Source organism: Pelobates fuscus, chromosome 2, assembly GCF_036172605.1.
Source record: "Pelobates fuscus isolate aPelFus1 chromosome 2, aPelFus1.pri, whole genome shotgun sequence".
NCBI classification, from domain to species: domain Eukaryota; kingdom Metazoa; phylum Chordata; class Amphibia; order Anura; family Pelobatidae; genus Pelobates; species Pelobates fuscus.
Window position 1 is genome coordinate 62869508 of NC_086318.1, and position 18294 is coordinate 62887801.

General features: G+C 38.6%; 1 protein-coding gene across 8 annotated transcripts in view; it reads left to right on the top strand.

Moving 5' to 3' along the window:
- The window catches only part of MYT1L (myelin transcription factor 1 like), a 451096-nt gene that overhangs the window by 270710 nt on the left and 162092 nt on the right, over window positions 1-18294 (top strand). For all 8 annotated transcript variants that reach the window (XM_063442204.1, XM_063442202.1, XM_063442206.1 and 5 more), the window contains one exon: window positions 18178-18232. In XM_063442204.1, coding sequence (XP_063298274.1) covers window positions 18178-18232 — 55 coding nt within the window. The remainder of the gene's footprint in view (window positions 1-18177; window positions 18233-18294) is intronic.

Here is an 18294-nt window from a genome sequence, read left to right on the forward strand (position 1 = left end):
ATACCATATGTGTCTGCAACATAGCCCTAGATACAATGGTTTCAGACCATCAAATAAAACAGCTCATGTTTGATCTAACTGTATCTTGAGCATAATCGAGGAAAAAAAGAAGTTACAATTTTCTGCTTCGTAGCAAAATGAAAGGATGTGCAGATCCTATGTAATATTATTTTTAACAAAAATATTGGGAACAGCATGAAGCTTCACCAGACCTGTCAGTGTGATGACTTTCTAAATAAATCACGGCAGGCATAAGCTAGGCTTTAGAAATTGCTTCTGCCCTGCACCATATTCTAATGGATTTTTTGGCTACTCATAGGTGATTACGATAAACTGCATTCACAATTATAATCCTGGCTTGTGTGTCTATTATTTACAAGAAATACAAGGAGTTCCTTTTGACTGAGCCAAATAATGGAATGGCTCTGGGAATTCCACTGAGAATATATTTATAAAAATTGGCCATGCATTCTCATCTAAATTAGGAGAAAATCAGACTAAACACATTGTTTTAAAATGCTATAACTGTTTCAAGCCTAAAATACTCTGAACATTCCCTGATGTAAAATTGCACACTATTGATTATTGGGAATTAAATTATTACACTAATGCTTCTAAATATTACATTAAAAGAAAATATCTCACATATTTCGTGTCTGTCAATATTGAATTCTGATAAAGACTAGATATTTTCAAGTGGAGGTACAGTTTATTTGGTACTTGTTTTTTGTTTTTTTTTTTCGTGTACCATTATTTATTACTTTTAAAGGGAAACTGTTACGTCCCAGGACTGATAACGATATGTTTTACATATCCCAATAATTAACAAGTATAAAATAGCGAGGAGTGAAAAATAAAATGAAATGCACAAATCCACACCTCTTTATCGTAGAACAGGACACTTCCATTTCAGCTCCCTGTCACTCGTGGTTATAAGATTTCTCTTTTTTGCACCTTGCAGTCAACATAGAGAAAACATTCAGAGAAGAGAAGAAATTAAAAAAAAATTCAATTTCTCCTTTTCATTTGCAATATGTATTCTGGTATTGCCTTGTGGGAACAGGGTTATAATATAATTTGCTAAATCATAGAAATAGAAATTCAAAAGAAAATGGAACATCTTGTGAAAAAAGTTGAGATGAGTTATAGGTAGACATTGTTTTATTCATGTGTAAATTCCAAAAAATGGTCGGTTTTCTTTTAATATAAAGAAATTTACAACAAGCTTTGGGGACAGTTTCCTATTATTAAATAATTAAAATAAAACTGCACACAACACAGTTTAATGCAGAAAAACTGTAACTTTAGCTCACCCTTAATTTTAATATTCTATGCAATCATAAGGCTTAACAAATGATGTCTTTCTTTTTTATTTACTTAGTTGTTTCATTCTATTTCATATGAATTACTCAATCTCTATACAAAAATCCCACATTTCATAAAAAGTATTTAAAAACGTACAGTATGTTGCATACATATATTTGAAGAAGAAACAAAAAATCAGTATTTGGTAAAGAGGGCAGAAAAATAATATCTAAAGGGTCTTGTAGGACTTGCTTATATAGACCTTAAATATCAATAAATCATTGATTACCCAAATGTCACGGAGGGTCATATTTGCCAGATAATCTATTTCAGCAGATTTTAGTCTCATGAGATCTTTCACTATGTTTGATTGATTACTTAGAAAGATGCTGGTTTCTCTTTTAAAGGGTTGAAATCTTCATTCACAGATAGATAATCTGCTGCGGTGTTAATGTTTGCTCAGAACCATATAAAGTTGATTGTAAAAAATTCAATGATTTTCTGCAAAATAAATCATTTGGGTTGATGTTGAAGGATGGGTATTAATCTGCCTAAGCAGTTTTACGAATGTTTGGCGGTAGAATGTATTTCATAAAAATATACATGGTATTATTATTTTTGTTATTATGATTACTGGGATTTATATAGTGCCAACAGATTTCGTAGTGCTTTACAATATTATAAAGAGGTCTATAACAACAAATGAGTTGAACTATTACACATGTTGACAGATTTAATAGGTTGATGAGGATCCTTTTCAAATGAGCGTACAGTCTAAAGTAGCGGTAGGCAATCTTTGGCACTCCAGATGGTTTGCCACCATTACAGATGCAAACGTATTATGGAAGATGCTGACCACAACATCTGGAGTGTCAAAAGTTGCCTACCCCTGGTCTAGAGCAGTGTTCTCCAACCCAGTCCTCATTGACCACCAACAGTCCAGGTTTTGTCAGTGTGACAAATTCCCTTTCCCACGTGAGTTTGCCACAAGCTCCTGGAGGAGCCTGCTTGCCAGTCTCCTGCCCACAGACTATGGGCCTGCAGGGAAACCTGTAAAAGACTACCAAACTTGACCGACCATTAACACTGATTTAATGGAACTGTTTTGGGCATAGGACCATGTGCATGGTCAGTCAAAATTATGACTTCCATGAAAATTCTAAACCCCTGAACCAATCTGGGTGATTTTTGGATATGTTGATAACCCAGATCGGGGCTATCAGGGGGTGTAACTTTTGTGGGGGTTTTATGTATTTTAAAGGTATTTTTGGGGTTTTGTAATATTGTATGTTTTTCTGTGCCTGGAGATATTTGAATTAGTTCAGTTCCTGACTCAATAATCTCTCAGACACAGAGGAAGAGTTTGTAACTTGTAATTAGTTCCCTCACAGGTCCAGGAGAGGGATTATCCTGTTTGTGTGGGAGTGTCAGGGGCGTGTTTAACTGTGTCTGAAATTGTATAAAAGCAGGCTATCTGGTCAGATTAAAACATTCCAGCTTGTACTACCAGAACTATGTGTCGCCTGGTTACTGGGAGGGGAAAGGGCTAATCACTGTTCCAGGGAAGAGGATTCCACGGGAAAGTCCTTGTAAGGACAAGAGCTCCCAGGACTAAGTGTCGTCCAGTGCCTGGGGGTGGATAGAGAGAGTTCCCCATTCGGCTCCAGGAGGGAGCGGTTCCAGGGCCTCTGTCAAGCCATGGCGACTGTGGGCAGAGGTGTTGCGGTTTGTCCCCTGTTCCAGCTAGGAAGTGGCCCTTGGCGGAGGTACCCAGCCAGAGGTACAGGGAGATCCGTTACAGTCAGTTTCTCCATTGGGATAGAACAAGGAAATACAGAAATCCTGGACTGTTGGTGGTTCATGAGGACTGGGTTGGGGACCACTGGCCTACATGATATTTAATATGCTAAACATTTTTTTAGTGAAGAAACTAATCAGTCATATCACAAAGGAGGAAAATATCATATTTTTAAATTTTGAACTTAGCATTTCTTAATACTACTGAGAGCCTATAGTTTAAGAATGTAAACCTTTTACTAAATCTGCTGTTTATAAAAGTGGACACTTTTTGTAATTTCAGATTATGATGTGTTGAACATCATGCTAAACCTTTTTACTTTTTTATTCTCTTGCTTTACCATAATTGGCTTATTTTTGTTTTTATTTTGCTATGTGGTTTTGCGTGATCAACAGCACCGATTTCTTATTTGGATTTTTGTTTGTTTTTTTGTTTAATTTCCAGAAGAACTTTTGGTTTAGAAAAAGAATGTTTCCACTAGGATAACCTTGTTCTTCCTAAAAGAGGATGACATTTTTGTGTCACTTTCCAAACGCAATTATCCTTGATTTCCTGCATGAGTCAGTGTGTGACCTTAAACTCAGGGCAGAACAAGTCACGTAATACGGCACGATGTAAGACTACTGACTTTTTTTTTCTTCTTGGCTTAATCTTAAACCTTTCCCTGGGAACAATGGAAACATATGGCATTTAAGACATGTCCTCAGAATTAAACTAATCCTACCATGTAAGGATGTAATTAAAATAGTTGGATATGAAAATGTGATTTTTGCATATCCAATAGAAGCTTTTTAATAATTGTCAGTCAATGTTAACATTTACCAAAGAAAATTATTAAACATTTTAAAGTTCCCAAAATGTAGAACCTTGTTATTTTATATCTATTCTTAAACATGTACATTCTAAACCTTTTGCTAATTATCTGGCTTATGGAAGAGTAGGTTTTAAAGGGTAAGGTGTTTGTGTTTTTACCTTCCAGATAAAGCAGTAAGTAAATATTATATTTATTAGAAATGTAATTTAGTTTTTTTAATAAAGATTGCACATTTTTACAATATTTTTTTTCACTAATGAATGGTTTAATCAATTGAAGTTGTCACGTGGATCAGAAAACATATGGGTTTTGTTCAAAAGTCATTGGGGAGTGGTGGCCTAGGGGATGCAGTGGAGGTGAGTCATACTGCCTCATGGGTGCCCCATCTTAATTTTTCATCTCCTGGCATTTCATCCGTCAGAAGTCCACATCAATGCTGTACTCTCACACATGCATTAGAGTACAATATTGATGTCCATTTAGACCACTGGAGAATCTATATATAGTTTCTCAAGGAGCAAAACAATGCCTTACTCCTACAACTGTCACCAGCAATGGCTGTGGGAAGTGACAAAATCTAATGGCGGTAGCTATCCTTTTTGTCAAGTTTTTTTTTAAGTTAGGCATATACCATGAGACAAATTAGTCCATAATTTGTCCTATGATATATTTTGACAGAAAGAGTCTTCATGAACATTTCATAAAGATTGTTCAATTTTTTTGTGGATGACAAAACCACCTTAATATATGAAATCACAAAGAGATGTTTAAGAAATTAATTCTCTACTTTATTCTTGCTATCCTGTTTAATGAATAGATAATTCAGTATTGCTGAATAGAAGGTAACTCAACACAAATATAACACTGGATGTTTTTGAACATTCATTGTGTTTACTGGTTTAATTTAACCAAATATAAAGAAGTTACCATCATTTCCTAGCTTCTAAATGCTACTCCAGTGTCACTGCTATCTTCCCTTGTTTTCCTCTTCTCTTCTCTTCTCTTCTCCCATTATTGTCTCCTCACTCAGTTTATTATCACCCTCTCACTATTGGTGTGGACCCTCTCATATTACTATATCACTTATCATGTTTCCTGTCCTTCTCTCACTTAACTCTTTTTGTTCTCACTGTACTATGCTTTCATTGTATTGATCCCTCCTCCAAATGCTATATTACCTAAATCCAGATTGGCTTGAATAAGAAAAGATATAAGGATAGGATTATTGGGTTGTTAGATAAAAATGATAACAACTCAAATTTACTTGGTATTTCATACTTTCAAATATATAAACATACTATTTTTCCAAATATTCTTTTGTTGTTTCATAATGCAAAAACAGGATGTTAGTTACATAAGACATACAAAGGAGCAGTTATGTAAGATACAAATATGTGTAGAACCGGTTGCTTGTGAAATATGGATTATTGCACATGACATTGTATTTACCTCTTCTGTTTAGTATTTATAACCATTACTAGTGTCTATACATTATTTTATTGAACTAAATATTTGTGTGTTTTTACTTATTCTTCGATTTACCAGTAATATTCAGACTTGGAATTTCTCTTCTTTTTGCCATTATAAAGGCATTGTATTGTAATATACTAGAATTGTAATTAGATGACTATTCTTTCCCTAGGACTTATACACTTGTATAGCTTAAACTGGACTGTAAGCGCTTCTGTAAATAGGGCTTTCATAGAATAAGAATACGTTGGCAAATAAATATGGGAGCTATTTGCCAGCAAGATTAATGACCAAGGTTGGACACTGAAGGTCAAAAAAAAAATCCTTAAGGAACAAAACCAGTTTTACTTTAGTTATAATTGCAGTGTCATGAGTACAATCTTAACCAGGATGCTTGGTTTAAAAGGTTGATCTAGTGAGTTAGCCCATTTAGTAGCTTAGCTTAAGAAGACCAACAGCAGGATATTTTTTGTGTTATCCATTAAACTTGTTGTGTGAGAAAGCTAGCTTAGTCTAAGAAATGTATCAGCCTCTCTAAGTCTAATATTCGCAAGCTCAAGTACACTTCCACAATAACCACTTTTCACCGATTTACATTATGATTCACAGTAGACATGTGCAATTTGTTTTGTTCCGAATGTACATTCGTACGAATTTCATGCCATTCGGACATTCGGATGCTTACGAATGTCCGAAGTGCCTAGACTCCGAAGGGCCGAAGTGCAAAGTTCAGTAGTTCAGAAGCTCCGAAACTCAGAAGAGGCGAAGCTCTGAAGCTTCGAAGTGCCGAAGTGATTCAGATTTCTGAAAAGTGGCAAAACAAGAGAGAGGAAGGGAAAATTATGTGAATAATGACAGGAATCTTGACCAATAAGCTAATTCATTTTGTGCAATGTTTGCTTGCCCAATTACAAAGTTGTAATGTTTGCTTGCCCAATCCGGTTTCACTATTCCCTGTCCAATGAAATTGGCTAATTTTTGTGATTAATGTTAGAGGACAGCAAATAATTGTGATTTTGTCACTGACACTTGGCCAATGAAGGCACACAGAGTCATTGAGGTGGGATAGTATATAAATCAGGCTGTCAGGGTGTTGGCTTGCATTCATGTGAATTACTACCTTCCCTCCCACCACCCTTCCTGCCCCTTGAATGGCTACCTTCCCTCCCACCACCCTCCTTGCCCCTGGAATGCCTACCTTCCCTCCCACCACCCCCCTGCCCTTTGAACGCATACCTTCCCTCCTATCACCCTGCCTGGGCAAATTTCCCACAACTATCCCACTACCACCACCACCACCACAACTCTCCCTGGGGGACCCTACAATGCTCTCCCTACCAGCCATCACTTACTCTCACGTTGCTCTCTCACACACTCTCACTTGCTTGTTCACACACAAATTGTTTTCTCTCTGCTCTCACACTCTGCTCACTATCTGCTCTCACACTCTGCTCCCTCTCTGCTCCTAAACTATCCACAAAGATGGTGTCACAGGGGTGGGATTATATAGTGTGCAGAAGTGTTGCATGCTGGTAGTGCTCCCTGATTGGCTGCACTATCTGTGCAGTAAACATATCATTTTGTAAATTGCATATATACTAAACTAACACTACTAATTATTAACTAAACCCAGACCACGTCTTTAAGATAAAGTGGTCTGGGTGCTGCTGTGGTCCACTATGAAATGTAAAACATTGTAGTTTAAGAAAAAAAACACAAATGTTTATTTTTCAAAACGAACGACATTCCGAACTGCCGAATGCCTTAAACTAATTACATATCGAACTGATGAATGCCCCAAATAAATGCCCGAATGCTGTGTTCCTAAATGCTGAATGTCCAAACCGAATGCCATTCGGCAGTTCCGAAGAGCCAAACCCGAACCGAAAGCCATTGCCGAAACGAACCAAATTTTTTTAACTTACCTGAATTTCCGAAATGAACCAAATTTTTTGCCCATGCACGTCCCTAATTCACAGACAGTCGTGCACGCAGTTGGTCTTTTTTTTTTGCATATCTTGAACTTGATGGATTTGAGACTTTTTTATTTTTTATAACTTAGATTAAGTTACTATGTAGCAATTTAGGTAGTGTTCTCCACAATTCAAAGTTAAGTAAATAAACCTCTAGTTCAGAAAATTAAATCAATGAGTAATGAAATAATTTATTAAATCATATATTAAATATATTCATAAAATGTATGTGTTAATCTTCGATTCAAAACAAGACTGGATAGGAGAGCCATGTCGGTCTTATGATGTATGTGTTAAAGCACATTACGTGTGTGATGCCGCATATAATCATATGGCTATAAATACAAACTGTAGGAGCAGATCTTCAAGAAGCCACACATATAACATGAACACTTGATCAGATGGCAGAATATATTTCCAGTATTATATTTATTTCTGAATCCAAATGCCTATATATTCAGTCATATGTAGTTATTTTATTCATTATTGAGTTGTTTCTCTTACATTTTGCTCATGTTTTACATTGTATACTGTTATTCTGGAGCTATCTAGAACTTTGTTGTATATGTAGAATAGATGAATTGGATATAGACATTGCAGGGGGCGCTTCTGGGGCTGAAGCCTCAGATGTGGGACTGTTTATCCATAAATCTCTAAAGATGGTGAAAGAGCATATAAGTGTTTTTTTGTTTTGTTTTTTTAAATCAGGTATTTACTTCTGAATGCAGTTATCCAAAAAGAAAGACTAGTATAGTGTTCTGCAAAGTCAGATGACAATTATAACCAGGTGACAGTCAGGAAGATTATACAGGTGAATGTCAGGAAGATTGTACACCCCTATGTAAGGTAGTATGATGGAAATGTATTTGAATAACTAGTTGTGCATCAGGAGACTTTTTTCCAACTATACCTTTATTGATATTCCACAGAGCATAAGCAACACGAGGAGAGGACATAATATAGAGAGACAGGGATAGGACTTTGCATGTCCCCACATCTCTGTTAAGTTAAGGGTTTTCAAGATATTTCTCGAAGATAATAGGTTTTATGTCTTATCAATGCATAACAAAAAAATAAGAAAATAATCTTTTTTTTTCAATATTAAATATAATTTATGATATAAAAATCAATTGAATGGTCTTATAACAAGTTGCAATCTGTGCAAACCTTTTAAAACAAGTTGCTGTGATATCTATTTAAATATGGTATTCATTTTTTACACTGTATTACTTAGAAATGAAGGTGATTATTCTCTTTTTGTCACCTAACCTTTATGTGCAATGCAGCATTGACCTGGTGAACTTTCATTTCGAATGTGAAAGTGCCCCTAAAGGAAACTAAAGATGAATGTGATATCCAATGACTTTTAAAGGTCACAGAGTAACCCCCTTATCTATGAATACAATTAATTGATCATAATGGACCTATTTTACATTGTCCTAAGGTTACTGTAATGCATTAATGTTAAAAAAAAAAAAAAACGTAATCAAAACAATATAACCTATCCCTACTGAATAGCAAAAGTACACCTATATTGCTGGAGACACCAACCTGCAGGCTTAGATTATTAATGCTAGCTTTGTTTGTTACTGACATGTAGTGTTGACTGAGCTAAAACAGCATTGCGTGGTAGTAGGCTTAGAACACAGTTGCAACAGTTTTGATGGAAAAATATTGAATATGGCATCCTGACTATCCTTACTATGCAAATATTCTGCAGCTATTATATTAGATAGCTAGATAGATAGATAGATAGATAGATAGATAGATAGACAGAGAGGCAGACAGACAGACAGAGCAGAGAGAGAGAGAGATAGATAGACAGACAAACAGACAGAGCAGAGAGAGAGAGATAGACAGAGAGGCAGACAGACAGAGAGACAGACAGAGCAGAGAGAGAGAGAGAGATAGATAGACAGACAGACAGAGCAGAGATAGATAGATAGATAGATAGATAGATAGATAGATAGATAGATAGATGGATAGATATATAGATAGATAGATAGATAGATAGATAGAAGGACAGACAGACAGAGACATACAGGCATACTTATAGCTTTTACAAATACTGGGTGAATTTTAACCCTAGGTAGTAGTTTTTCTAGGACAGTGATACAGTGGTGGTGGTGGTCATTTTTTGGTCTTACACCTTAACGTAAGGAGGTTATTCTACAATAGCTTTTGCATGCACAGATATAATCATTTCCCTTACTCATTTTGTTAAAGAGCAAACTAAATGGGGGAGGCAAACAATTCAATCCTTCTTTGATTCGTAAATATAAGACACAAAATAAGAAAAACAGATATCAAGACTCATTACTTAATTATATTTTATTGGTTAATCATTTAATAAACGAACTGTGTTGCACCTCCCTGGTGGTCAATCAGACAGCTGGGAGGTGTTTCTAAATTTGATATTTTAGCTTGGTGAAGCGAAACTTAAAGAAAGGTTCTTGCTCAAGGTGTCTGCCTTAGAAAGACTTCTGTCAGGACTACAACCAGTTTTGGTGCTAATGCATCGAACTCTGGTACTAAAATTCCAAAGCATAGCAATAGCATTGACACACGTACAATAAAACAGCATCAACACTCTAAGAATGGTACAGCTAAGACTTTTCATTCACTCACTTTTAAAGCATGCTTAAAGTCAAGTCTCCTTGTTTCAAACTGATTCAGCTGCATTAAATTCTGGTCATGATAATTCTACTAACAGTACTGTCTTTACTAGGTTGCTTTAATTTGGCCACAACTTAATTTAAATGAGGAAAGCTGCAAACTTTGCACCTTTTTTGTATTTTATTATTTTGAGCTTTTTGACCCGGCTTGCCCTGACAGGATTTTCGTTTTTTCCTTTGTCCTGGTATTTTTACTATCTGGCATGTTACAGTTTACATAACCCTCTTACTACATATTTGCAAGCTGATCTGTAAACCCTGACATTTTATTTCCAGTACTACGCCACTACCATTCCTACTGTGCCTTTGTTTGGGGTTGGCTTGTACCTTGCCTTGGTTCCAATGTGTTCCTTAAAACATCTTAACGCTGAAATACATTTGAAATGCCGCTAATTAAGAAGTCTGTGATTGGACAGCCGTGTGCATGTGTGGGTGATCTGTAAGGCTTCGTAATGAGAGGACTCTGATTCTGTGCCAAGGGGAAGTAATGGAGGGCTGGCAGTAGCTGCAAATACTAGATCTGAAACTATCGCGAGACAACATTTCTTATATACATAAAGAAAACATGCAAAAGGAATTACAGTATTTTTGGAGTTATACCTAATAATGCGTTATTTGTATTTATTTATTTATTTTAATTTTTTTTATGGAGTGTTCTTTTAGCAGGTTTATTGACAGTTAAATTGTAAAATTGGCAGAGGGATCAGTTATCATCTTTAATCACTGGTTGAATGATAGCTTACTAAATGCAGTGGAAATAATGAGTTAAAGAGCTAGGCCTTGCAGATATAGCATACATTATTTTACTTATTACATTTGTCAGATTCTGCCAAAGAATTAACACTGTGTAATGAACATGTTTACATTGATCAATTTACTTCCTACAGTATAGGTGCTACCATCCAACATAGGAAGTTACTGGGGTCAGGACCAGGGCTGGTGCAAGGAATTTTAGCTACACAGGTGAAGATGCATTTTGATGCCCCTCCCCCCCCCCCCCTTATAAAAATGTGTCTTCACCTGTGTCTCTCGTAACCCCCAAAGGAGATACCTGTGTGTATTTTTTAGAAAAAAACATCAGATACATGTTTCAAATGTATTACTGTTTAATTTTAATACAAATAAAAATATGTGTCCCTGTTTATATTACTACACATAATAACAGTTATAACTGTGTGCATGTGCTCAAATCTTTAAAAATGTAACAAAAAAAATGTAACAACAGATAGAACATCAAAGGAACACTACAGTCACCAGAACAACTACAGCTTAATGAATTTGTTCTGGTGAGTAGAATCATTACCTTTAGGCTTTTTGCTGTAAACACTGCCTTTGCAGAGAAAATTCAGTGTTTACATTACAGCGTAGTGATAACTTCACTGGCCACTCCTCAGATTGCTACTAGAGGTGCTTCCTGGGGCACTGACATCTCCAAACTTTGCATGGAGACACTGAACAATCCTCATAGAAATTGATTTAATGCACCTCTCATAGGAGATGCTGATTGGCCAGGGCCAGTGGCGTACATACCGGGGTTGCAGGGGGCCCGGCTGCCCTGCGACCCGGTATGTACCCACTGTGGCCAGCCTCTTCTCCTGGGGGGCCCAGGGGCTTACCATCTCAGGGCCCCCCGAGGCTGGCCCTGGTGTCACCCGGCGGTTGACAGCTGCTAGAGGAACTTCCGCGATTCTCACTGTGAAAATCACACACACATTTACTGACAGACACACACTCAGTGACAGACATACATACACACTCACTGACAGACAGACACACACTCACTCACTTAAAAAACACACACTCACTAACAGACGCACACAAACTAACACACTCAGTAACAGACACACACTAACACACACACTCTAACACACACACACACTAACACACACACACACACACTAACACACACACTCTAACACTTACACACACACACACTAACACACACACACACTCTAACACTAACACACACACTAACACTAACACACACTCTCTAACACTAACACACACACACACCTACTAACAATAACACACACACACACTAACACTAACACACACTAACACACACACACAAACACACTAACACACACATACTAGCACTAACACATACACACTCTCTAACACACTAACACACACACTCTAACACACACACACACTCTAACACTAACACACACACACACACAAACTCTAATATATACACACACACACTAACACACACACACACACTAACACACACACACACACTCTAACACTAACACACACTAACACTAACACACTCTAACACACACACATATTTTTATTTAATCCCCCCAGCCTCCTTACCTTTTGGAGAGCTGAGGGGATTCCCTGGGGTCCAGTGGTATCACCGGGCGCGCGCGCAAGGGAGCACTCTCCCCTGAGTGCTTCCTCTTCAGCTCCCTCGCGCACCGCACTGATACCGGAGCCAGAAGATGATGTCATCTTTCGGCTCCGGCATCAGTACGCGGCGCGCAAGGGAGCTGAACAGAAAGCACTCAGGGGAGAGTGCTCCCTCGCGCGCGCGCCCGGTGATACCACTGGACCCCAGGGAATCCCCTCAGCTCTCCAAAAGGTAAGGAGGCTGGGGGGATTAAATAAAAATATGTGTGTGTGTTAGAGTGTGTTAGTGTTAGTGTGTGTTAGTGTTAGAGTGTGTGTGTGTGTTAGTGTGTGTGTGTGTGTTAGTGTGTGTGTGTATATATTAGAGTTTGTGTGTGTGTGTGTGTGTGTTAGTGTTAGAGTGTGTGTGTGTGTGTTAGAGTGTGTGTGTTAGTGTGTTAGAGAGTGTGTATGTGTTAGTGCTAGTATGTGTGTGTTAGTGTGTTTGTGTGTGTGTGTTAGTGTGTGTTAGTGTTAGTGTGTGTGTGTGTTATTGTTAGTAGGTGTGTGTGTGTGTGTTAGTGTTAGAGAGTGTGTGTTAGTGTTAGTGTGTGTGTTAGTGTTAGAGTGTGTGTGTGTGTTAGTGTGTGTGTGTGTAAGTGTTAGAGTGTGTGTGTTAGTGTGTGTGTGTGTGTTAGTGTGTGTGTGTGTTAGAGTGTGTGTGTTAGTGTGTGTCTGTTACTGAGTGTGTTAGTTTGTGTGCGTCTGTTAGTGAGTGTGTGTTTTTTAAGTGAGTGAGTGTGTGTCTGTCTGTCAGTGAGTGTGTATGTATGTCTGTCACTGAGTGTGTGTCTGTCAGTAAATGTGTGTGTGATTTTCACAGTGAGAATTGCGGAAGTTCCTCTAGCAGCTGTCAATGAGACAGCCACTAGAGGCTGGATTAACCCTCAGTGAAACATAGCAGTTTCTCTGAAACTGCTATGTTTTCAGCTGCAGGGTTAAAACTAGAGAGACCTGGAACCAAGACCACTTCATTGAGCTGATGTGATCTGGGTGTCTGTAGTGGTCCTTTAAGTGTATGTGTATCTGCATGCACTGGCGTACATACCGCGGTTGCAGGGGTCACATCCCTGCGACCACTACGACCAGGTGCCCGCTGCCATGTGTTGCGGCCCCAGCCCGGGGCCCCATGGGTTGTGTGTACGCCACTGGCCAGGGCTGTGTTTGGCTTGTGCTGGCTCTGCCCCTGATCTGCCTCCTTGAGTGTCTCAGCCTATCCAATGTTTTCCTATGGGGGAGCTTTGCGCATGGCTCTGATCTTTACTTCTGAGGATGTCACCCTAGCAGGCAGATCCAGGGCAGAGCCATCAGCAGCAGACTGTAATAAAAGGAAGACTTTACTATATTTTGGGAGGCAAGGGGGGTTGGATTGTGTTTTTAACACTATAGGGTTAGGAATACATGGTTGTAGAAAAAAACTGAAAGAAAGAAAAACAAAATGTTATATATATTAGATCAGATTTTTCCATGTTGAGGGTTAATCCTAATAACTTCTTTTTCTTGAATCTCCTTGTATGTGTTTTCACACATTTCATTGATCTGTTGCACCCAATGCTATGTTTTATTTACAGCTGTCACCTTGTTATAATCTGCTTTTATGGAATTTAACTTCACACTTGGTCTAGTTAAATAGCACCCTATTCACAAAATAAAAACACATTCCAATGAGCGTGAATGAAGAGAATGCAAGATACTAAACTAGAAGCTTATACAAAATAGGTACCGGGGTACAATGTACTTACAGTAGGCTCGAGATATAGCAGTACAAATACTGCAGTATATGAGTGTGTTCAATTCACTGTGTTCACAATATGATGGGGTGAATTAAATGTAGATCTGTAAACGAATGTCAACATTGCAAATATGGGTTAGAGATTTTATCCAATATGGCTATTTCAGCATACAGTTTGAACGTTTATCTGCAGAACTTGCTCTTTAGTAAAAAAAGCTCATCAGCATTAGTGATGTCCCGAACGGTTCGCTGGCGAATAGTTCCTGGCGAGCATAGCTTGTTCGCGTTCGCCACGGACGGCGAACATATGCGATGTTCGATCCGCCCCCTATTCGTCATCATTAAGTAAACTTTGACCCTGTACCTCACAGTCAGCAGACACATTCCAGCCAATCAGCAGCAGACCCTCCCTCCCAGACCCTCCCAGACCCTCCCACCTCCTAGACAGCATACAATTTAGATTAATTCTGAAGCTGCATTCTTTTTTTTGTATTCTTTTTTTATTTTTTATTTTTTAGACAGAAGTGTGTTATATTTGAGCATGCTAGGCTCAACGTGCGTATATCATGGCTAGTTGCACTGAGGGTATGAGTATATAGCAGTACATTGTTGTGAAAGATGGCTGTCATGTTTAGGGTGTAGCTTGCACGTTATCAACTGTGTATTTATATCAGCAGCTTCACCACTAGTTATAAATCAAGTGTGAGTCGCCCCATGAGATGAGACTAGTGAATAACATAATACATGAACGGTTAAGGTAAAGGCATGTAAGGAACTACGACAATAAACTCTTTAGGAGGTGAAATAATGACATGTTTAAACGCTTGCTACCTTACGATTAGTTAATGTGCAGAGAGCAGTTCATGTGATCAAAGGCATGGTGTGGAGGATTGGCTATAGTGGGACATGCTTGGAAGGCTGCTGTTTACTGTTTACTGCTCTGGGCGTCAGGTGCAGACCCTGGGAGTCCCTGATACCTTGAACAACAAAGGCAAGTCTCTGGCTGATTGCCGGGTTCGTGGCTTGAGGTGGTGGAAGCTTGTTTTGTCGGGTGGTTGGATCTGTCCCTGTGGTGCTTCACGTCCGGTGCGGGATTGTGGTGGCTTAAGGTGAAGGCGAGTGCTTGACGTGGGGCAGGCTCTGCATTTCGGTTTGTGCCTCTGGTCCCGTCTTCGACGCCTTTTGCGTTGGTGGATTTTAATGGGGACTGCTTCGCTTAGCTGTGGTGGAGCTTGTTGGGGCTGTGGTGGAGCTTGTTGGGTCTTCCTGCTTGTTATTTGCTTCCAAAATTGATTAAAGAGTCTGTCCAGCTTAGACTCAATATCCTGCCATGCTTTGCTGGTACCAGGAGGACACGAAGCTGCCGCCATATTGGGAGAGTCGCAGATGAGTATGTCAGCCTGGGCGGCTGTGCTCTGTGCGTCTATTAGCTCCAGACAGCCTCTCAGAGGTGGACTGGGATAACCCCCACCGGTCCGAGGGGGGGGTTTACGGAGCTCCTGCCGGGAAGTAGCTGCTCCAGGATCGGGAGATCGGCCGCCTCTCCCGTCCGGTGAGCACCAGGCCACACTTGCCACGCGGAGGTAAGTAAGACTCTGTCGAGTTGCTGACCACTATTAAGCATGTCGGGTCGGTCAGGTAGGAGCAACATTGCTGGGTCATCCCCTTCTGGGGTGAAATTCGCTTGTTGATAGCTGCTTAAAGTGAGATATTGAGGGAGCTCACACAAAGTGCGTCTTTCCTCCATGACAGCTAGGCCCCGCACCCCGGAAGCTGCATTCTTAGTGAGAGGAGGGACAGTGTAGCTGCTGCTGATTTAATAGGGAAATCGATAGCTAGGCTAGTGTATTCAGTATCCACTACAGTCCTGAAGGACTCATCTGATCTCTGCTGTAAGGACAGCACCCCAAAAAGCCCTTTTTAGGGCTAGAACATCAGTCTGCTTTTTTTTTTTTTCCTGTGTAATCTAATTGCAGTTGCCTGCCTGCCAGCGTGTGTCAGGCTCACAGCGTATACTGTGACCACTTGCCCAGTGCCACCACTCATATCTGGTGTCACAATAGCTTGCATTTAAAAAAAAAAACAAAAAAACTTTTTTGACTGTAATATAATAGCAGTCAGTTTCCTTCACACGAATTGCAATTAAAGAAAAATATCAAGCATCAACAAAAATGTACTGTTGCTATAACTAAGTGCAATGTAACATACGTACTAATATGCAGGAAATAAAAAAATAGCACCTAATAATATTTACATAAATCCAAAAATGGAAGTGGTACAATGTTTGATTCTTGAATTTGATTCTCTACATGGATGTGGATTTTTTTTAAAATAAATCAAGAAATAAAAATATGAGTGAGTTATCTAATAAAGCAATTGCATAAAACAGATAAAAAAAATCTCCTTGCACTAAGCTTGAAAGAATTCTCTTGTCTCTAAGAGCCGTATAAAACCATTCCGGTGTGTATCCAGTATGTCTTTTGAACTATTCAAACCTTGTTGGCTGCAATCCAAATGTGTTAAATGCGGAAAGGTTTCCACTGTTTCCCTTAATATATCATACTGTTTTCTTTTCCAAATTTATGTTTCAACAAGGATTATGGGGCTTTCTCACTAAACTCCAAACTGCAGAAAATTGATAACCAAATGTAACCTAAAGGATTCTGAGTCTGATTTATTGCTGATGGCAAAAAGCCACCAGTGTATTCTTCTGTACAGAAACAATGTGGACTTCACATTTGGTGACATGAGTTTTGGGTATTAGTTCTTTGAGCAGTGATTTTTCAACATAAATTCTGTGTCTTTAACATGATAAATCCATTAAAAGGCTTTGGGCAACATGCTTGCTGTGTATAGTATAGGACTAGGCAGTGGAGTTAATAAGTTGCTCTAAGTCAGCAACCTTCGGCACTCCAAGTGTTGGGGACTACAACTCCCCAGATGCTTTGCCTGCATTTTGGCATATAAGAGCATTATGGGAGATGTAGTCCACAACATCTGGAGTGCCAAAGGCTGCCTACCCCTCCATCTAAGGTGTAAGTAATGGGTTACTTGCTGGGTAGAGTGGGTTCTCTGGCAAATAAAGTAGTCAGGAATAAAGTTACGATAGGAATGAAGCTGTAGCTGTGATTTGTAAGCCTTGGGACCCTTGCTGGACATAATGTATTGATCATCTGGATATCTAGTTCTAAAAGAAACACATAGGCCACTGAGTGAAAGCTCTTTATTTGGTATCTATTTTTTTTAACAGCAACAATTGATTAAATCCCTCTTATAACATTGCTGGATTGTGGGAAAACAGTTCACAAAAATAAGCATGAAAACCATCGGTAGGTGGGTTACGTGTCAATCTTTCCATGCGACGTCTACAAAAAAACTACTGATTAAGCAAATACAATGTCAAAGGAATTCATTATACTTTATTGTCAGTGGCAGATAATGTACAATTATAAGCAGTAACCGTTTAAAAAAATATAACATGGTGTATTCTCTTACATCCTTTTTTAATTGCAAAAAAGCTTGTTTTTTACGTATGGCATATAGAGGACGGTCTAAATCAAGGTCTCATAATAAATGTATACTATGGGGCAGCAGTCAGTAAAAATGCAAAAAAGTAAAAAAAATCTCTAATATATAGAGTAAAATAACGAGGCAATGAAAAAAATGCTAATGAAGCTGTCCATTTTCTTAATTTAGCATAATTATTTAAAAACGTCACTGTATATACATATGTTTATGTTGTTGAAAATACAACGTTCTATAAATACTGAAGGTTTGCCATTTGTTATTACACCATACAACGCTGTATGCATCTGTTGGCCCTAGTAAATATGAATATGACAACCTAAACAATTAATGTGTGTTTTAATAAAGTTATTAAGCTCGTCACAGGAAGACTTCTGTGTTCTGAAAATGAAATAGGATGGAAAGATTTTGTCAGATCCTGCACACGACAGTGCATTGGTAGTCTGTGCATGAAGTATATGGATATTCACTGCCTGCTAATCTATTCCCAGATGGAGGTGGATACAGACGAGAAGCGTCATCGCACTCGGTCCAAAGGTGTTCGAGGTATGTTCCTTGCTTCACTAAATCACGTAAGGCCTTTACTCTGCAAATAACCTTCATCCTGC